At 44.5% G+C, this 23,046-nt stretch overlaps 1 protein-coding gene across 2 annotated transcripts in view; it reads right to left on the reverse strand.

Moving 5' to 3' along the window:
* LOC132382917 (receptor-type tyrosine-protein phosphatase H-like) overlaps positions 1-22,539 on the reverse strand; it is a 115,705-nt gene extending 93,166 nt beyond the window's left edge. The window contains exon 1 of one of the 2 annotated variants that reach the window (XM_059953477.1): positions 21,991-22,539. In XM_059953477.1, the coding sequence (XP_059809460.1) occupies positions 21,991-22,092 (102 nt within the window). In that variant the 5' untranslated portion in view covers positions 22,093-22,539. The remainder of the gene's footprint in view (positions 1-21,990) is intronic. The other variant, XM_059953478.1, reaches the window with a different exon arrangement.
* Positions 22,540-23,046: the final 507 nt, after the last annotated feature.

Raw genomic sequence — 23,046 nt, forward strand, 5'->3', positions numbered from 1 at the left:
CAGATGTAATAAAAGTTTATAATTTTATTATTCTGGAATATTTTTAAAAGTTCAAAGTAAATTTATTATCAAGGTACAGCTATGCCCCATCTACAACCCTGAAATTTGTTTTCTTCTGGGCATGCTCAGTAAATCTAAGAACCATAATAGCAACAATGAAAGACCTCATCCAACAGTACTGACAAACTGTCGATGTGCAAAAGGTAACTAACTTTGTAAATACAAAACAAAAAAGAAAATAATAATAATAAATAGAAGCAATGATGAGAACATGAGATGAAGAGTCCTTGAAAGTGAGTCCATTGGTTATGGGAACATTTCAGTGATGGGGCAAATGAAGTTGAGTGAAGTTATCTCCATTGGTTCAAGAGCCTGATGGCTGAGGGATAATCACTTTTCCTGAACCTGCTGGTGTGAGTTCTGAGGCTCCTGTTTCTTGTACCTGATGGCAGCAGCAAGAAGAGAGCATGGCCTAGGCGGTGGGAGTCCTTGAAGATGAATGCAGCGGTCTGTAAATATGCTCAAAAGTGGGGAGGGCATTGCCCAAGGTGAGCTGGGCTGTATCCACTACTCTATTTTGATTTTCTGTTCAAGGACAACAGTGTTTCCATACCAGGCTGTGATATAGCCAATCGATATACCCTCCACCACACATCTAAAGAAGGTTATCAAAGTTTTAAATGCCATGACAAATCTTGGCAAACTTCTAAGGAAGTAGAGGTGCTGATGTGCTTTCTTTATAATTGCAGGACAGTTCCTCTGAAATAATAACACTGAGGAATTTTGCTGATGTAAATTAAAAGTTATTTCCTGATTCATATCCCAACAAGAAATGAGATTAATATTTATTATTGACATGTTGCTTCCTGTTGGGTTGATGTTATTTTCCAGTTTAGATTCATAAAGTTAGATTTCCAGTTTTAGATTCATAAAGTTGGCCCAATAGTGGAACCCCACAGGCATTTGTTTATCCCTGGGGCGGATTATCTACTCCCTTCTGCTTGGTCACACAGTGGTTGATGGTGGAAGCGTACAGAGGCCTGGAGACAAGAGTTCAAACCCCATCCCTTTGCTAATTCAAGCAAATACACTTGGTGGCCACTTTGCTGGGTGCATCCTGAACGTAGTAAAGTGGCCACTGAGTGTATGCCCGTGGCCTTCTGCCACTGTACCCCCTCCACTTTGAGGCTTGATGTGTTGCACATTCAGAGATGAGCTTCTGCACACCACTGCTTTGATACGTGGTTACTTGAGTTACTGTTGGCTTCCTCTCAGCTTAAACCATTCTCCTCTAACCTCTCTCATTAACAAGGCCTTTTCACCAACAGAGCTGCCACTCACTGGATGCGTTTTGTTTATTGCACTGGTCTCTGTAAACTCTAGAGCAAGGGTTCCCAACCTTTTTTATGCCATTAACCGAGGGCTGTGTGGACCCCGGGTTGGGAAACCTTGCTCTAGAGACAGCTGTGTGTGAAAATCCCAGGAGATCATCAGTTTCTGTGATACTCAAACCACCCCATCTGGCACCAACAATCATTTCATGGTCAAAGTCACTTAGTTCGCATTTCTTCCCCACTCTGATGTTTGGTCTGAACAACAGCTGAACCTCTTGACCATGTCTACATGCTTTTGGCATTAACGAGCAGGTGTATAGGAGGCAGCCAATAAAGTGCTTCTGGGTATATATAAATCTGGGTAAACAAAAGCATTGCATTGGGAATGGTAGCCATCAAAACACTGGATGGCAGCATTTTATTCCAGTCTAGTTGTGGAACAGGAGAGGAGATCTCCTCGTGCCCTCAGGCAGGTTACCCTCCATTAACCGCTGAAACATGATCTATTTCTTATTCTCTTGCTGCTTCTGGAGTTGCCAGGCTACGTTTGTGCCATTTGTAAGACTGGTTGATAACAATCACTGCTGCCTTAACACTGCGCAACTTTAAAGAGTGTTATCACACACGGCTCGGTGTTACTGAAGTGATTCTTATATAAAAAAAGTAAAGGCCATTTGGCCAATTGGGTCCATGACATCCCAAAGGAGGAAGCTCAAAATTTCCAACTCCCTCCCACTATTTCTCTACACTCATGTAAACTTCTCTCTCATGTCTACTCAGCCAATCTCCTTTGGCTGTTTTATTCATTGCCATTAACCTACACTAAGAGTGCACAGTAGCCTAACAGTTCACACAACACTACCACAGTGCCAGCGACCCGAGTACAATTTCTACCACCAACTCTCTAATTTTTTTTGTACAGCCATTGCGCTGAGCTGAAAATGTTTACATGGTGCATGGAACTTTATTATTTACATCATATAAAAGAAAATTCCATCTGTGCGGCAACAAAGGCTATGCGCACGGGAGTATTTCAATTACCGCGGCGCAGCTAAGAAGGAACAGTGCCCACTACGGTGTATGGTCTTCCTGTTTCCTCTGAGTGCTCTGGTTTCCTGCCACATTCCAAGGACATACTGAATGGTAGGTTAGTTGGTCACTGTAAACTGTCCCGTGGTTATTCTGGGGTTTAATCGGGGGTTGCTGGGTGGTGTTGCTTTAAGGCCTAGAAGGAACTATTCTGTGCTGTATCTCAGTAAATAAATAAATCTCTAAGGAAAACAAACAAATAAATCAATAAATAAGAAGTAATTTATAGCAGCCAATTAATGTATCAGCAGAACTTTGGTATAAAATCCACGTTGGTGGTTCCACACCAGAAAGCAGGGTTGAAACCAGGTCCCTAAAGCTGAGAGGCACTTTATTGTACTGAGTGGAAAGTTCCAGTAAGTCTGCCTGGATCTACAGAAGAAAACCACAGCAGGAAATGAGCTCTGCGCACTTTTCTTCTATTTCGTGTACTCTAAACGTTTGAATCCCTAACTCTTTTCCAGGGCCTCAGAGAGAGATGCAGAGGCATTACTGCTTCCAGAACATTCTGAAAAGTGCTTGAGAAAAGAAAATCACGATGTCGGGACATTGTGATAATATTTGCATTTTTCTAGGTTCACCCTCAGTCGTGCTTGCACTGCAACCTTCAAGTTAAATATTAATGCAACTATTCGTACCAAGCTCTCACTTCCTCATAAAACAGAAATGTTAAGGAAGTTCAGAACCAGAGCCCACAATCCGGTATGGGCCAGGCAGTTTAGGACTGTGAAGCCAAGGGATCTTCTAAATGCGATAGACAGTTACATTTATTCAAGAAGGAGCTGAATACAGTTCCCCTCACTTAAAAAAAAAGATGAAGGAATATGGGAAGAAAATAGAAAAGAAAAAGTGGACTGAACTGGAATGAAAACAAATGAAACGCTGTAGATCTAAGAGGAAGCTGGCAGTATGCAGCATCTGTCGAAAGAGAAAAAGCCATATTCCACGCAAACAAGAGATTCTGCAGATGCTGGAGGGACTCATCTGGAGTAAGCAGTTGATGTTTCGAGCTGCTGACATACTTCATGTCAGAGACCCTTCCTCAGAACTGAGAGGAAGGTAATTTCAAGTCAAGGTTATTGTCATTTTGACCATAGACTGCTGGTACGGTGCCCAGTAAAATCAAAACAACGTTCCTCCAGGAACCTGGTGCTACATGAACCAACACAAAACTACTCTAGACTATGTGAGACAGCACAAGGCTACACTAGACTATGTAAATCAACATCAAAACTGCACTAGACTACAGACCAGCACAGGGCTACATAAAGTGCACAAAACAGTGCAGGGGCATTATGATTAATAAACAAGACAATAGGCACAGTAGAGGACAAATTATAATATAATAATAAATGAAGTACATGTTAGTCTAGGCTCTGAGTATTGAGGAGTCTGATGGCTTGGGGGAAGAAACTGTTGCACAGTCTGGTCATGAGAGCCCAAATGCTTCGGTACCTTTTGCCAAATGGCAAGAGGGAGAAGAGTTTGTATGAGGGGTGCGTAAGGTCCTTCAAAATGCTAGTTGTTTTGTGGGTGCATCGTGAGGTGTAAATGTCCGTGATGGCGGGAAGAGAGACCCCGATGATCTTCTCAGCTGACCTCACTATCCACTGCAGGGTCTTGCGATCCGAGATGGTGCACTTCCCAAACCAGGCAGTGATGCAGCTGCTCAGGATGCTCTCGATACATCCTCTGTAGAATGTGGTGAGGATGGAAGGTGGGAGATGGACTTTCCTCAGCCTTTGCAGAAAGTGGAGATGCTGCTGGGCTTTCTTGACTATGGAGCTGGTGTTGAGGGACCAGGTGAGATTCTCTGCCAAGTGAACACCAAGAAATTTGGTGCTCTTAATGATCTCTACCGAGGAGCCGTCGATGTTCAGCAGGGAGTAGTTGCTCCGTGCCCTCCTGAAGTTAACAACCATCTCTTTTGTTTTGTTCACATTCAGAGACAGGATGTTGGCTCTGCGCCAGTCCGTTAGCCTCTGCTCCTCCTCGCTGTATGCTGACTCATCGTTCTTGCTGATGAGACCCACCACGGTCGTGTCATTGGCCAACTTGATGTGATTCAAGCTGTGTATTGCTGCACATTCGTGGATCAGCAGAGTGAACAGCAGTGGACTGAGCACACAGCCCTGGGGAGCCCCTGTGCTCAGTGTGATGGTGTTGGAGATGCTGAGGTTGCAGAGAAGATACTGAGAGAGGTGGATAGGACAAAGGGATTTTTTTGTGTTTAGGATGAGGGTAGGTCAAATGGTTCACGTTTATTTTAGAGGAATACGATGCATCCTTGTCTATCTGATGTGTTGACCAGGATTTACTCGAAGGACCATTAGTCTGGCCCAGGGAAAAATAAAAATTGCATGGAGACTGAAAACAGAATAGTGTGGGCCCTGGCACTATTACAATGATGACAAACACAACCTCATCCCTTGCCTGGTTAAGCCGCAACCTTCAGAGCAATAATCATGATGGTGTAGCGGTTATCACAGCTCAGAGTGCTGGAGTTCGGAGTTCGCTTCTGAAGCCATCTGTAAGGAGCTTGTATGTCCACCCCGTGGAATGTGTGGATTTTGTCTGGGGGCTCTGCCTTTCTCCTGCAATCTGAAGACCTGACACTTTGGTCACTGCAAATTGTCTCACAATTAAGTCAGGGGTCGGTAGGCGCTGCAGCTCAAAGGGCTGGAAGGGCCTACTCTGTACTGTATCTCGATAAATAAATAAACTTTAGGTCACTTGTTGCATCTACCTGTTTCAAGCCTTGCCATTTCTGATGTAGCAGGCCCTCCGCTGCTGTAACATTCTGCTTGTATGACATGCATTCTGTTTTAGCATTCCATTACTGAAGCAAGCCTGGTTATAACTTCAGGGGCACAGCGCCAGTCCTTCTGCTCTAATATTTCCAATTCCTGGGTATCAATATCTCTGAGTACCTAACCTAGACCCAACGTATAGATGCAGCTACAAAGAAAGCAAGACTGGGGCTTTGTTTTGTTAGGAGTTTGAGGAGATTTGGTATGTCACCAAAGACACACAAATTTCTACAGCTGTACCATGGAGAGCATTCTAACTGGCTGTATCACTGGCTGGTATGGGGTTGGGGGAGCTACTGCACAGGATCGAAATAAGCTGCAGAGAGTTGTAAACTTAGCTCTGTCATGGGCACTATCTTCCATACTATCCAGGACATCTTCAAGGAGCGACGCCGCAGAAAGGTGGCATCCATCATTAAGGTCAATCCCTGTTCTCATTGCAACCGTCAGGAAGGAGGTCCAAGAGCCTGAGGGCACACACTTAGAGATTCAGGAACAGCTTCTTCCCCTCTGCCATTCAATTTCTGAAGGACATTGAACCCGTAAACTCTACCTCACTACCTTTTCTCTCTCTTATCATGCATTGTACCGTTGCCGCAAAGTTAACAAATCTCACGATATATGCTGGTGATATTAAACCTGATCTTTATTAGATTCCCATTGCTGTAAAACATTCTGTAAAAGGCATTTTGCTGCAATGCCTTTCCTGTAATGGTCTGTCTTTGTTTACTTATGGATCCACAACATCCATGTGGTAAAACCCCACCCATTATATCTAGCCCCTTAATATAACACTGAATTGCTGTTTTCCTCTTCGCTGTTTGTAAGCAACAACCACCGTAACTATTCTTGCTGCAACATGCCCATAATGGAATATATTCCTTTATACAACATCAATTTGCAGAAACATTTCCCCTGCTGAAATACCCATAGTAATGTTTTTATTATTGGTTATTTTATCTCTGCTCAAGCCGGTAAAACCTGAGGTAAGGACATAGCTAAGCACGTTCATTTCTGAATTGCTGGTAACTTTGGGACTATTCTGGTAATGGTTAGTATTGTAGCTTTCTGGAGATTTACATGGATTTTATTCTGCAGCCTTAATTGTTTAATGCTATTGTGTAGTGACTTTGGGAAGATACCAGTTGTAGATATTACCATCGGGACAATGTATACCCCATTCATGTTCCATTGTCTTTTAATTTCCTCTTTTAACTCAGCATATTTCTGGTGTTTTTCACTCAGTGATTTCTGTGTGTTTGGAATGGTGATATCTGTTAAGAAAGTTGTTCTTGCTGGTTTATCCTGGATTATGATATCCGGATGGTTATTATGGATTGTCCTGTCTGTAATAAAGGATTGGTCATAATATAATTTGTGGGACTCTGACTCTAAAACTAGATCAGTCTTGTACTTACAGTAAGGTATGGAGTTATTTTATGATTTTGTATTTTAAAGCAAGATTTTTGTGAATGATGGTGTCTATGTAAGTAATCAGACTGAGTTAAACTGATAATTATTATTCTGATACGGGGAGGGGGTTACTGCACAAGATCGCAAGAAGCTACAGGAAGTTGTAAAACCACCTCCACTAGCCTCCGTGGTATCCAAGGCACATTCAAGGAGCGGTGCCTCAGAAAAATACCCAGGATGTGTCCCCTGCAGGTAGGAGATACAGAAGCCTGAAGGTACCGGTTCAGTGATTCAGGAACAGCTTCTTCCCCTTTGCTATCTGATTCCTAAGTGGACATTCAACCCATGAGCACTACTTCACTTTTTTACATCTGCTTTTGCACTATATTTAATTTAACTATTTTTATAGATATTTACTCTAATTCTTTTTTTCCTATATTTATCATGTATTGCATTGTACTGCTGCCGCAACATTAACAAATTTCACAATGACTAGGGTCACGTGAAGCTAGGGGAGCAGCTGGTGGATGGTCATGTGAGCAGCTGTCCAGGGCTACGTCCTGGTTATGCAACCAGTGATGCCAGGCACACGGTCTCTGAAGAGTGGTGATAATGGCTGGGGTCACCCATCTTTGTAAAGACACTGCCCAGGAGAAGGGAATGGCACACACACGAGGAAATCTGCAGACGCTGGAAATTCAAGCAACACACACACAACGCAGCAGGCCAGGCAGCATCTATAGGAAGAAGTACAGTCGACGTTTCAGGCCGAGACCCTTCGTCAGGGAATGGCAAACCAGTTCCGTAGAAAAATTCGCCAAGAACTGTAAAAACAATCGCGGTTGATCACCCACGCTGTGTGACACGGCACATAATGATAAAGAAGATGAAAAAATTACTTTGAACTTTGAAAGCGGACCACATTTGTAACCTTGTGTGGTGACAACCTTTATTGTAATAATGTAATTTTTGTTATAATCACAAATCTGTCACAATCCGCTTACTAGGTCATGTTTTCATCCACTGCTGTAGCATGCCTTCTGTTAAACTCCTCACTCTGTCACACCCCCTGTAATACACTATTGCTGGGATTTTGGGTGAGAAAGTGACAGTAATGTCAAGAAAAGGAAAGGAGCAAAAACAGGGAAGTGTGGATAATTTATGATGAATAGACAGATTTTATAAATAGGCATAAGACAAGAGGGCCAATCGAATGTAAAAATTTTAAATGCTGGGAAAATGAAGTAAGAACTGTGAAACACTGACAAGATGCTGGAGGAACTCAGCAGGCCAGGCAGCATCTACGGAAAAGATTAAATGGCCAACATTTTGGGCCAAAACCTTTCATCAGGATTTAAGAACGGTGTTACTGATTTTTTAAAAAAATATTTGCACAGTATATCTGCTTTTGCACATTGGTGGTTTGTCAGTTTTTCTTTATGTACAATTTTTTGTAAATTCTGTTGTTCTTTTTAAACATTTCCTGTATAAACCTGAAAGAAAATGGATCTCAAGGTAGTATAAGGCGACATATATGTATTTTTATAATAAATTTACTTCGAGCATTGAAAGCAGCCCACTATTTGTAACTTCATAGAGTGGTAACCTTTATAGTAATACAGTAATGTAATTTTGGCATAATCTCACTGTAAATCCCCTCCCCCCACTCACTGCAGAATTCCTTCCGCTGAACACCTTACCTTTGATAATAAATTGACATTGACTTTGACTTTGAAAAGACTCAGCAGGTCAGACAACAACAATGGTGACCAACACAAGAAAATCTGCAGATGCCGGGAATCCAAAGCAACACACACAAGACGCTGGGGGAACTCAGAAGGCCAGGCAGCATAGATGGAAAACAGTAAACAGTCGATGTTTCGGGTCGAGACCCTTCTTCAAGACGGGGGGGTGGGGGGGGAGGTAGGAGACAGGCCAAGAAGATGGAGGGAGGGGAAACCAGGTGGGGGGGGAAGAGTCAAGAGCTGGAGAAGAAAGAGGACCACGGGAGAAAATGGAGGAGGGAACCCAGGGGGCAGAAACACAGCTCTTTCTGAGCTACCTGTCACTTGAATTCTCCTTCCCTTTCCAATGCTAACCTTTCATCTTCAACCTGCCACACTGTTCCTCGCGGAGCCCTCACAGGTCATCACTGAACTCAGATCTGGCCTATTCTAAAGTAATATCAGCTACCTGTCCCATTGACTTGTCTTCTTTCCAGAGACCAGCTGATCAGCTACATATTATCACTCTCAATCCCATTCTCCTGCCTTCTCCCCATAACCTCTGATGTCCTGACTAACCAAGAACCTATCAAACTCTGCTTTAAATATACTTGATAACTTGGCCCCTGCAGCCATCGGTGACAATGAATTCCAGGTTCACCACCCTCTGCTGCATATTATATAGTGGGGGAGTCTAGGACCAGAGGGCACAGCCTCAGGACAGAGGGACGTCCATTTAGAACAGAGCCAAAGAGAAATTTTTTTAGACCATAAGACCACAGACCATAAGATATAAGAGCAGAATGAGACCATTTGGCCCAGCGTGTCTACTCCGCCATTTCATCATGGCTGCTCCAATTTTCCACTCAGCCTTCCCCCCACACCCCTTTGTGCCCTGACCAATCAAGAATATATCAACCTAAAGACTTGGTTTCCACTGTCACCCATGGCAAAGAATTCCACAGATTCACCAATCTCTGGCTAAAGAAATTCCTCTTCATCTCCGTTCTAAAAGAACTACCCTCTATTCTGAGACTGTGTCCTCTGGTCTTAGACTCCCCTACCATAATAAACATCCTCTCCACAAACACTCTATCAAGGTCCTTCAACACTTGATAGGTTTCAATGAGGGTACCCCTTAGCCAGAGGGTGGTGAATCTGCGGAGTTCATTGCCATGGACAGCTGTGGAGCCGAGTCATTGAAAATATTTAAAACAGTTGTGGATAGGTTCTTGATCAGTCAGGGCATCAAAAGTTACCGACAGAAAGCAGGAGAATGGAGTTGAGAGGGATAATAAATCAACAATGATGGTATAGTCGAGCAGACTTGATGGTCTGAATGGCCTAACTCTACTCCTGTGTCTTATATTTTCAGCACGTCCTTCCTGTCAGATGACCAGCAACTGCCATGCTTAGTAGTTTTGTTTGCTTTTTCAATTCTGTACTGATCTCATTCGACCTCTACTTACTCCCCTTCACTGAGATCAGAAATGATTAACTTGAGTCTGGTTCTCACTTTCACACCGCACCAAATGCAGTCAAGTTTGGCTCTATAAATTATGGTCGTATGGTCCCTCTAATCAGAGAAATTCCCTTTGTTAGCTTCACCCCTCCTTCCCTTCACAACTTCAAACATATTCCTTTTCTTAATTTTTCAGTCCACTGACCCGAAATGTTAATTTTTTTTCTGTCTCCATGGATGCTTCCTAATTTTGCAGAATATCACAAGTATTTTTTCTCATTTCCTTTCCTGAACAAAGGAACAACATTGGCTACTCCTCTGGGACCTCACTAGACTAATGAGCACATCCTACACATATTGATGAAAGAGAAAATACACTCAGCCGCCATGTTTTTGGCTTCCTCCTGTACGTTATAAAGTGGCCACGGAGTGTATGTTCATGGTCTTCTGCACACCACTGTTGTATTTGTGGTTATTTGAGTTACTGTCACCTCCCTGCCAGCTTGAACCAGTCTGGTCGTTCTCCTCTGACCTCTCTCATTAACAAGGAATTCTTGGCCACAGAACTGCCATTCACTGGATGTTATTTTTTGTGTGTTGCACCATTCTTTGTAAACTCTAGAGACTTTTGTGCATGAAAATCCCAGGAGATCAGCAGTTTCTGAGATACTCAAACCACCCCATCTGGCACCAACAATCATCCCACGGTCAAAGTCACTTAGATCACATTTCCTCCCCATTCTGATGTCTGGTCTGAGCAACAAATGAACCTCTTGAGCATGCCTGCATGCTTGTGTGCATTGAGTTGCTGCCGCATGACTGGCTGAATAGATATTTGCATTAATGAATAAGTGTGCAGATGTACCTAATAAAGTGGCCACTGAGAGCATATTTGGCGAATATGTTATTTCAACCCGAGAGATTCCACAGATGCTGGAAATCCAAAGCAACACACGCAAAAAGCTGGAGGAACTCAGCAGATCAAGTGGCATCTATGGAGAGGAATAAACAGTTTTGGGCCGAGACCCTTCTTCAGAACTGAGCTGTAAGGGAAAGGATGTCAGAATGTGTTAAATGCTTCTGAGCTGGTAAGTAGCAAAATAGATTAAGAGGAAACCATTGTGGTATGCTTGGGCTTTCAGTAAACTTTTGATGAGATGTCACACGTAAATTAGAAGGGTGGTTAGGATTAAGGACTGGTTACTGAACACTGAATGGATACCAAGAATCAAATGACTGCCCTCATGTTGGAAGGCTCTGACTAATTAGCTAGAGGAGGGAGGGGCCACGGCTAGAGAACTAACTGTTCGTAATCTGCAGTTGTGATTCCTGGGGCTGAGGTGAAGATGGGATGTAGAGATGTTTTCGGGGGTGGGGGTGGGGTTGAATATAGGCAGCAAAGCAAATGGGTGAGGAGAAAGAATAAAAATGCGGAAACACCTGAAGTAATCCATTCTAGTAAAATAATGAGGAAGTGGAGTTAATCTTCCAGTTCTGTATTTACTTCACCAAAATAGATGATCTCCTGCTCAACTAAAAGTTGCTAGTGTTCAGAGGGACCTGGGTATCCTTCCACACAAATCACTGAAAGTTAATGGCAGCACAGCAAGCCATTGAGTAGACAAACAATAGTTTGGTACTTTTTGCGATAGGATTCCAACGTTCAAAGTACATTTATTATCAAATGATGTATTCGTCATACAACTTTGAGACTCGGCTCCTTACAGGCAGCCACAAAACAAAGAAACCCCCAAAAGAAACCATCAAACACCCAATGTTCACAGAGAGAAAAAAATCACGCAAACAATAAAATTAAGCCAATGGCGTTCAGAACTCAAGTCTTACAAAAGACACAAAACCAGGAATCAGTGTGGCTGGAACAGGCCACAGCCTCAGTTCAGTGCAGAGCCAAGTAAACGTCATGGAGCATCAGGCAGAGCTGGGCAGAACCAGGCCATCCATTGCCACCCAGACCAATGCACTTACATTGGGTTGTTCATAGAAACATAGAAAACCTACAGCACAATACAGGCTCTTTGGCCCACAAAGTTGTGCTGAACATATCCCCACCTTAGAAATTACTAGGCTTACCTGTAGCCCTCTATTGTACTAAGCTCCATGTATCTATCTAAAAGCCTCTTAAAAGACTCTATCGTATCCGCCTCCACCACCGTTGCCAGCAGCCCATTCCACGCACTCACCACTCTCTGAGTTTAAGACTTACCCCTGACATCTCCTCTGTACCTACTCCCCAGCACCTTAAACCTGTGTCCTCTTGTGGCAAACATTTCAGCCCTGGGAAAAAGCCTCTGACTATCCACACGATCAATGCCTCTCATCATCTTATATACCTCTATCAAGTCACCTCTCATCCTCCTTCGCTCCAAGGAGAAAAGGCCGAGTTCACTCAACCTATTCTCATAAGGCATGCTCCCCAATCCAGTCAACATCCTTGTAAATCTCTTCTGCACCCTTTCTATGTCTTCCACATCCTTCCTGGAGTGAGGCAACCAGAACTGAGCACAGTACTCCAAGTGGGGTCCTATATAGCTGCAACATTACCTCTCGGCTCCTAAATTCAATTCCACAATTGATGAAGGCCAATTCACCATATGCCTTTTTAACCACAGAGTCAACCTGCGCAGCTGCTTTGAACATCCTATGGACTCGAACCCCAAGATCCCTCTGATCCTCCACACTGCCAAGAGTCTTACCATTAATACTATATTCTGCCATCATATTTGACCTACCAAAATGAACCACTTCACTCTTATCTGTGTTGAAATCCATCTGCCACTTTTCAGCCCAGTTTTGCATCCTATCAATGTCCATCTGTAACCTCTGACAGCCCTCCACACTATCCACCACACCCCCGACCTTTGTGTCATCAGCAAACTTACTACCCATTCCTCCACTTCCTCAACCAGGTCATTTATAAAATTCATGAAGAGTAAGGGTCCCAGAACAGATCCTTAAGGCACACTACTGGTCACTGACCTCCATGCAGAACATGATCCATCTACAACCACTCTTTGCCTTCCGTGGGCAAGCCAGTTCTGGATTCACAAAGAAATGTCCCCTTGGATCCCATGCCTCCTTACTTTCTCAATAAGCCTTGCATGGGGTACCTTGTCAAATGCCTTGCTGAAATCCGTATACACTACATCTACTGCTCTTCCTTCATCAATGTGTTTAGTCACATCCTAAAACAAAGTCCCTTGACAAAGACTGCCCCTGACAAAGTCATGCTGACTACTCCTGATGAAGGGTCTCGGCCCGAAACGTTGACAGTGCTTCTCCATATAGATGCCTCCTGGCCTGCTGTGATCCACCAGCATTTTGTGTGTGTTGTTTGAATTTCCTCGTGTTTGCTGACTACTCCTTATCATATTATACCTCTCCAAATGTACATAAATCCTGCCTCTCAGGATCTTTTCCATCAGCTTACCAACCACTGAGGTAAGAATCACTGGTCTATAATTTCCTGGGCTATCTTTACTTACTTTACTTTATTGTCATCAAACAATTGATACTAGAGCGTACAATCATCACAACAATATTTGATTCTGCGCTTTTTGCAGAATCTCTACTCCCTTTCTTGAAAGGATTTCTACTCCCTTTCTTGAATAAAGGGACAACATCCGCAACCCTCCAATCCTCCGGCACCTCTCCTGTCCCCACGGATGATGCACAGATCATCGCCAGTGACTCAGCAATCTCCTCCCTCGCCTCCTACAGTAGCCTGGGGTACATTTTGTCCAATCCCAGTGAATTATCCAACTTGATGCTTTCTAAAAGCTCCAGCACATCCTCTTTCTTAATATCTACATGCTCAAGCTTTTCAGCTCCTCACTCTTGGGCTGCTCTGGGGCCTGGCCCCTACCGCCATGATTCAGCCAGTACCCGATGTTTCCAATTTGGCTGAGTGCTTAAATCAATCAGTCATCGGGACCACCCTGACTCTTGCCTCTACCATGCCTCGCCTTTGCCTCTGCCCTCACCTCCCTGGGTCTAGACTTGCCTCTGCACATCTCTCCATTGCTAATGGTGATCATTATTAATAAAATGTTTAGTACTTTCCTTTGTTCTGGGTTTTGCTGTAGGTAAGTAGTCACCAACACCAACTTAGACTGAAGTGTAAGAGTAAAGGGATCATATTGAAATGATATAAAACCTTGATGTGAGCCTGCACCACCCCATTGGTCGGGGGGGGGGGGGGGCGGTTCCTGAGGACTGAAGAATAGCCAATGTTGTTCCTTTGTTCAAGAAGGGAAATAGGGATAAAGCAGGAAACTATAAACCAGAGAGCCCCACGTTAGTGGTAGGGAAGCCATTGGAGAGTATTGCTATTGCTAGGGTTTGCCTTCATTTGGGGAAACATGGACTGATTTGACAACATTGCTTTGCGTCAGATTTCAAACTTGATTGAGATATTTGAGTTGGTGAAAAAGTTGCTTAATAAGATAAAACTATTTACCCTGAAGGAAATTATTGTTGCAATATTGCTCAGTCATAAATATATACTTTAAAATACAAAATGGAAGCATTGAGGTAAGAAAAAGAATGCAAAATATGCATTAAAAGGCAAGATGAGGGTGGGGCACTATATGAACTTCCGTAAGGCATTTGAAAAAGTCCCTCCTTGTAGGATGATTCAAACAATTAAAATGCAGAGTATCTACAGTCACCTGGTAGTTTAGACTCAGATTTCGCTGGTCCACAGAAGACAGAGGGTGGTGCTGGAATGGCATGAGCACTGATGTTCCATAGGGATCAGTTTGTAATAGAACAGAGAACAGCACAGAACCTGAACAGGCCCTTCAGCCCATAATGTTGTGCTGAACCAGCTCAAAAGTAAATCAGAAAACCCCAAGGTGTCTGGTCCTGTGCTGTCCTGTTCTATGTTCTGTAAGACAATATGAGGTATAAGTCTGGTCGTTTAGGTAAGGAAGGATATAATTGCAATCAAGAGAGTCCAACAAAGACTAGGTACTTTAAACAGGCTTGAATGATTCTCTCCAGAAATATAGGAAAACGATCCCAGGAATGAAAGGCTTAGCATATGAAGAGCAGGTGTTTTTTTTTTTGGCTCCTGGGCCTATGCTTGCTGGGCCATAGAAGAATGGGCAGGGGGAGGACCTCATTGAAGTCTACCAAATATTGAAAGACCTAGAGAGGATGTTTCCAATAGTGGGAGAGTCTTGGACCAGAGGGCACAGCCTCAGAATAGAAGGATGTCCATTTAGAACAGAGATGAGGTGGAATTTATTTAGCCAGTGAGTGGTGAATCTGTGGTATCCATTGCCAGGCCAAGTCATTGGGTATGTTTGAAGTGGAGTGTGGTTTCTTGCCACACGAAAGCAGCATCATCATTGGGGATCCCACCATCCAGGTCAGGCTCTCCGCTCACCACTGTCATCAGAAAGGAGGCACAGGAGACTTAATAATACTGGAGGAACTCAGAAAGCCAGGCAGCATCTATGGAAAAGAGTAAACAGTCGATGTTTTGGGCCAAGACCCTTCATCAGGACTGGAAAGGAAGAGTCTCGGCCCGGAACGACAACTGTTTATTCCTCTCCATAGATGCTGCCTGACCTGCTGAGTCCCTCCAGCATTTTGTGTGTGCTGCTTTGGATCTGCAGCGCCTGCAGATTTTCTCCTGTTTGTGACAGGAGCCTCAGGTCCCTCACCACGAGGATCAGGAACAGTTATTACCCTATAACCATCAGGCTCCTGAACCAGTATGGATAACTTCACTCACCTCAACTCTGAACTGACTCCACCAAGTGTCAAGGACCCTACAACTTGTGTTCCCACCATTATTTATTGCTATCATTACATTGTTTGCATTTGCACAGTTTGTCTTCCTTGGTTACTGGCCCACCTTTGCTAGGTGTGTAGGTCTTCATCGATTCGAAGGTCCTTCTTTGTATTTACTGTGAAAGCCTGCAAGAAAATGAATCTCAGGGCTGTAGATGGTGACATCTATGTAGTTTGATAATAAATTAACTTTGAATCCTATTTCTTCTATTCCTAAGTAATAAATTACCTCACTTGCTGGACCACCATGTCAGCAAGAGGGTGGTATGAGAGGGGTATTAGGATGTTACAAGGAGGGGAGTGTTACTGCGTGGAGGGTACTACGGTGAGAAGAGAGTCCCAACAATGGAAATGTTACCACAGAAACAACGCCTCTGCAAGGAGCGTGTTTCATTGTACAGTGAGGGGAATTTCCTTCGAGGGGAAGGTTAGAATGTGAATGCTGTCCAGGTGTGGAGGGTGTAAAGGCTGATTTATACTTGTACGTCGCATCTATGCCGTAGGTACCGCGTACCCTACGCCGTAGGGTGACGTGCACCTCCCCAAAAAAGTAGCTCAAGCGTTGCGGCGATGCAGACTGCAACAACTGTGATTGGTCCGCTTAGTAGCATTGCATTTCCTCCTACGTGTTTCCGATTGCTTCTTCTCCGCCGTGTCTGTACACCATTATGAAATAGAGGAACCAAATCGTCAAATCTACCTGCTGACATGCGAGAATGTTTGAAATGCATTTCCTCGTCCACGTCTCTCACGAAGAAACTCAACACAGTGGCATAGAAACCCCACCGCCAACTAGCGTTCTGGCGCACACCAACGCATGCTCACTATGGCGTAGAGCCTAAGCAGAAGTGAAAACCAGGGCTATGGCGTAACCCCTACGCACAAGTATAAATCAGCCTTTACAGCAAGGCACTGTCCCAGGCAGGGGAAGATTACAGCAGGGGGAGTAAAAGTATGAAGTCATTACAGTGAAGGGAGTCACACCAAGAAGGAAATGTAGATAGACGTGTTAAGTAAAAAAATGCTTACTCCTGGGTGGTCTCCAGTAACATGAATATTGATTTCTCCTTCCAGTTTAAAAAACTCCCCCTCCCCTCCCTTTCTCTATTCCCCACTCTGACCCTTCACCTCTTCTCACCTACCTATCACTTCACCTTGGGTCCCCTTGTCCTTCCCTTTCTCCTATGGTCCACTCTTCTCTCCTATCAGATTCCTTCTTCTCCAGCCCTTGGCCTTTCCCACCCACCTGGTTTCACCTATCATCTTCCAGCCAGCCTCCTTCCCCTTCTGCTATTGTCCACTCTCCTCTCCTATCAGATTCCTTCTTCTCCAGCCCTTGACCTTTCCCACCCACCTGGCTTCACCTATCACTTTCCAGCCAGCCTCTTCCCCTCCCCACCACTCTTTTATTCCAGCTTCTTCCCACTTTCTTTCCAATTCTGATGAAGGGTCTTGATAGGAAGCATCGACTGTTTACTCATTTCCATAGATGCCACCTGACCTGCTGAGTTCCTCCAGCATTTTGCATGTGTTGTTTAAGAAATTTTCAAGTCAAAATTCATTGTAATTTCTTGTGAGTAACCAGGGGAATCAGTGCTGAAATTTTCAAACAACCTGTATGATGAAAGGAAATCCTGAAAAACAAGCTTCGATGTAGAAGTTTGACACTATAGCACGTACCAATTGGGCTGCTCCTCCTTTCGAGGTCTCAGCCTTACTGAGAAATAGGAAACATCAGAAAAGTCACTTGAGTGAGACACATTCAACAGATATTTTAGAATGCTGAGGGGTTCACACATTTTGTTTTAACATTTTGATTGTGCTCACCATTGAATGCGAAACAGGATGAGGGTGGATGAAACTGTAATCAGGGTGTCAAAGGAAGAAGGCGAGAGAATGAGGATGAAAGGGACATTGAATCAGCCATGATGGAATGGTGGAGCAGACTCGACGGGCCGTTGGCCTAATTCTGCTCTGATGTCTCATGGTCTTATGGTCCCCAAAACAGTGCGTCCAGGTGAGGCAGCACTTTACCTGATAGTCTGTTGGTGTCATAGCTACTGTAACCAGTGCTCCCAGTGTGGCATCCTGTGAGACATGGTGTGTAGTAGATTGGGAGACTGCTTCATCGAGCACCTTTGCTCCATCCACCACACATCCGGTGGCCTCCCATTTCAATTCTGATTCCCATTCCCATTCCGACATGTCAGTCCACGGCCTTGTCTACTGCCATGATGAGGCCAAACTCAGGTTGGAGGCGATTCTGGTAATTGCCCACCTTCACCATTCTCCATTCTTGTTTCCCTATCTCCTTACCTGCCCATCACCTCCCTCTGGCACTCTCCCCCCTACCCTCTTTCTTCAATGATCTTCTGCCCTCTCATATTAGATTCCTCCTTCTCCAGCCCTTTATCTCTTTCACCAAACAACTTCCCAGCTCTTTACTATACCCCATCTCCAGGTTTCACCTTTCACCTATCACCTTGCACTTCTCTCTCCCCTCCCCCCATCTTCTTGGTCTAACTCCTTCACCCTTGCTCTCAAGTCCAAAAGAAGGGTCTCAGACCAGCCCAAAACATTGACTGTTCACTCTTTTCCAGAGATGCTGACAGCCCTGCTGAGTTTCTCCACCATTTTGTGTATGTTGCTTTGGATTTCCAACATCTGAAGACTTTGTCATGTTTGTGGTGTTACAGTCTGGATCAGGAAGAGGGCAGGGGTGATTACTGGTTGGTGAGGGTTTCACAGAGGGGGACAGAGTATCACAGTGAGGAGAGTTTTACAGAGGGAGACAGAGTGTTACGGAATTTACAGAAGTATCACATTGAAGTGAGTTTTACAGAGATACAGAAAGTAGGTTTGGCGCGTGGCCTAGTGGATAAGGCATCGGTCTAGTGATCTGAAGGTCACTGCTTCGAGCTTCAGCTGAGGCGGCGTGTTGTGTCCTTGAGCAAGGCACTTAACCACACACTGCTCTGCGATGACACCGGTGCCAAGCTGCTTGGGTCCTAATGCCCTTCCCTTGGACAACATCGGTGGCATGGAGAGGGGAAGGCTTGCAGCAAGGGCAACTGCCGGTCTCCCATACAACTCTGCCCAGGCCTGCGCCCTGGAAACCTTCCAAGGCGCAAATCCATAGTCTCACGAGACTAACAGATGCCTACAAAAAGTATCACAGTGAGGAGAGTTCTACAGAGAGGGACAGTTCAGAAAGTATCATAGTGAGGTGAGTTTTACAGAGAGGGACAGTGTTACAGAGAGTATTTCAGTGAGGTGAGATTCACAGAGGGACAGAGAGTTACACAGAGTATCACAGTGAGGTGAGTTTTACAGGGCCTGACAGAGTGTTACTAACAGTATTACAGTGAGGTGAGTTTACAGAGAGGGACAATGGCGCTAGGCAGTAAGGGAATGGTTCAGTAAAGATGCTGAGGTACATTCTCATTTGCGCTGGGACACATCATCAGTGATGTAACCTGGGATCATCGAGTATTTCGGTGCTTTCAACATCAGGCACCCTCACCCAGGTGACCCAGCCTGGGTTGACAGTCCCTGGCATGTGTCCCATCAGCGTTGGTCCATGTCCGTGTGGAGGCTCACTCAGCTGCCTCTGTGACCATCCTGGTGGCTCTTTTCTTTGCAACCCCCACAATGGAGAGACCATCCAAGGAGAGAGTAGGTTCTACAGAGTGAGCAGCCATGGAAACCTCGACAGCCCACCTCTGTAGGCTCGCATCGCACCCTCTACCCCTGTCTCTGGCACTGCCCTACCATCTCCTGGTATTTGGCTTTGTTACGTTCAAACGTCTCCTCAATCGAGACTTCCCTAGGAACTGAGAAGTATTCCGATGAAGTGGAATAACCCTCAATTCTTCTGAACTCATGAAAAGTTTGGCCTTCCTGTAACATCCCTCTTCCTGTAAGAAGCTGTTACCTTATCATATCACCCTCAATATTGCATCATTTCTCTCTGCAGCACTCTCTTGGCGTTACATTCCCTTTACCTTATCACTCCCTGATTTCATCACTGTATTACCAGTGATAAAATAACTAAAAGAACTGGGCCCAGAACACACGCACTCTTATGACTCAAATATACTTTTATTTTATTTGTGCACAAGGAGCAAGGCATGGCCCCTGGCACTCACACGGTTCAGGACAGAAAACTTGCTATACTTATCTCCTGTCTAATTAGCACAAATCTGAATATTGATTTCTCTTTCTGGTAAAATAATTTTTTCCCTTCCTCCTCCCATCTTCTTCTATCCCCTTTTACTGTGACCTTTTACAGCTTCCTTTCTGCTCATCTCTACCCCTGAGTCCTTTCCTCTTTCCCTTTCTCCTCTGGTCCTCTCTCCTCTCCTATGATTCCTTCTTCTCCACCCATTCACCTTTCCCATCTGCCTGGCTTCACCTGTCACCTCCAGCTCATTCTTCTTCCCCTTCCCCCACCCTTTTTGTGCTGGTACCTTCCCCTTTCCTTTCCTGTCCTGATGAAGGGTTTCATCACGAAAGATCGACTGTTTATTCATTTCCATAGATCCTGCCTGACCAGCTGAGCTCCTCCAGCACCTTTGTGTGTTACTTTTAGACAGAATTGGCTTTTCAGATACGGATGTTGACCACTTGCCAAATTATATATGTTTGAATTCCTTGGCGAGATCATAACACAATTCACAAGTGGTGTTAAAAGTCAATTGAAACTACAAGCTAAAACTTTGAAGTTAGTAAAGCAATTGTTCCTAAGTTGTTGAGTGTGTTTCACATTCTTCCATTAATCCTTTCTTATCTGTCTCCAGCACTTCCTATTGTGTGAAGAGATGCAATGGTTTTGGAAGAGCTTTCCAGAAAAGTCTCAACAGAGAGATCTCACTCATCTGTCGTCAGTGCACACTAACGCAATTACCCCCCAACCATCTGCCTGCAATGGGCAAGTTGACTCTAGCAGTCTCAGTTCAAAGCTCTTCCTTGTCTGGGTGTGACTACTCACTGCCACAGTCATCCATGCCTGGACGTTGTCTTTTACCCTTGCCTTACCGCAACTTCCATTACTCCTCTTAGAGTAAGAGCCCCCCAATATAACAGGTCCTCACTGTGCCGTCATGCTCACCCCGGTTTTAACACTCCCCTTACTGTAACACATTGAGCATACAACATTACAGCAAAGTACAGTCTCTCTAGCCCTCAATGTCATGTCAAACTTTTCACCTACTCTAAGACTAATCGAACCTCCATAGTCCTCCATTTTCCAATCATCCATGTCCCTATCTAAGAGTTTCTCAAACGCCCCCAATGTATCTGCCTCTACCACTGCCCCTGACAGGGAGTTCCGCGTATCCACCACTCACTGTGTAAAGAGCTTAACTCTCACATCCCCTTTCAGAATCAGAATTCTTATAGAATCTGGATCAGAATCAAATTTGGAATTAGAATCAGAATCAGGTTTAATATCACTGACAGGTTCCATGAAAGGTGTTGCTTTGAAGCAGCAGTACAATGTAAAAATTATTCTTTCCTCCAACCATCTGAAAATTATGACCCCTTTTATTAACCATTTCTGGCCTGAGAAGAGGTTTCTTGTCCTCACCCTCTTCTTGTCATACTGTAGGCCACCATTACGCCCTCCTGAAGGGGTCTCATAGCCGGCTGTAATCATTTTGCAAACAGCCCTTCACCCTAACCCCGACTCCCTGTAATAACTCAACCATCCCAGCATGACACAATGACAGCTCAGGGCTTCAGAGCACGGAGTTCGATTCCGGCAAGGAGTCTTGGTATGTCCTCCCCAATGATTCCCTTTGCTTATAAGGCAGTGGGGATCTGGATCTGGGGGGGGGGGAGGGGGCTCCACGGCAGCGTAGCGCTTAGCGCGACACTATTACAGCTCGGGGTGTTGGAGTTCAGAGTTCATTCAGGCATTCTCTGCGAGTCCTCTCTGCAGAACGTGTGGCTTTTCCCCAGGTGCTCTGGTTTCCTCCCACAGTCTGAAGACGTACTGGTTGATTGGTCATTGTAAATTGTCCCATGATTGGGTTAGTGGTAAATCGGGTTGTCAGAGGTTGCTGGGACAACTTGAAGTGAAGGGTCGGAAGGGCTTAATCTGCGCTGTATCTTTAAATTAATTAATTTAAATAACCTTCTCTGTTACCCTCACAGTTCTTTAACAGACCCTTCATGGAACTTGTCTTTCTGTTACACTGCACATATGATTTTTTTTTATATCTCCCCATTTTTCTTTTCCTAAAATAATTAACTCCCAAGACTGGGACAATGCGCCGTCATACCCAAGTGAAACTAAACAGTCTATTAAATAGTGTGACAGAAAAGGTTTGACTCACCCAAGTCAAGAGCAGTGGTAGCAGCAGCAGCCAGCAGTTAAAGGGTCTCATTCCTCTTTCCATCCAAGACCACCTCATCCTATTCAGAATCTTCCCTTTCATTTACCTCCGCCGGCAGATACCATCATTTCCTTCCCTGTGCTGGTGTTAAGCTGTTTGTCATTGTGACAGAATCTCCATTAATGACTGAGTTGCAATGGCGTGATCTTGACTTTTGCTCTGTGTGTTCAGCCCAACCCAATAAGGAAGTGAAAGTAGCAGTCAGTTCATGAACCTGCTCGATTTTGCTACGTGTGTATGTCACCAGCCCATTAGCAGCCGCTCTCTGCACAGAAGCACAGTTCAGTCCCAGGTGTGTGTTTTCCCCCCCGATCGCAAAAGGTGGCAGGGGGTATTGACCCAGACACTGCCTGCAGAGTCCCGCAGTGCATTTCTAGCCGTGGGATTGCCGGCTGGGTTTTGTTTTCATGTCAGCTCCAGGTGAGGGAAAAGCAGCTCTTTATTTCAAGAAGTTTCAGGTATTCCATTGCCTGCCACAGGGGATTTAGTTTCAATCTGTACAGGTGTATGCATTGTCTCTTCTGCGCAGACTCTCTTGCTTTCAGTCAGTGGAATGAGAAAAAAACAACTCTTTCCGCTGGGAGGGTGGCTCTGGGCAGCCTAGATTATCAACTCAACCTGCTACACTTTGCCCAGAAACAAGCCATAACTGCCTTCACAATAAATTAACTATTGTACTCTGGTCGCCCTGGAAACCGCTCTCCCTGCAGTTCAATCAGTTCCCTTATTCTCTCTCCTGGTTCTGATGAAGAGTCATTGAATCAAATCATTAATCCTGTTTCTCTTCATACAGATTGGGCCTGTCCTGGCATTGTGTGCTTTTAGTTTTGGTTTTCACCATCTACACCATTTGTTTAAATTTTCATTAACGCTTTCCCTGGACAGATTCTGAATAGTCTATTCCCTATAGTTTGAATGTTGTTATGTTATTCCTCTCTGTGCCTTGTGGTGCATCGGGTGGCCACCTTTGGAAAGTGTGTATGGAGCCGGCCGGAT

Source organism: Hypanus sabinus, chromosome 29 (assembly GCF_030144855.1).
Source record: "Hypanus sabinus isolate sHypSab1 chromosome 29, sHypSab1.hap1, whole genome shotgun sequence".
Classification (NCBI taxonomy): domain Eukaryota; kingdom Metazoa; phylum Chordata; class Chondrichthyes; order Myliobatiformes; family Dasyatidae; genus Hypanus; species Hypanus sabinus.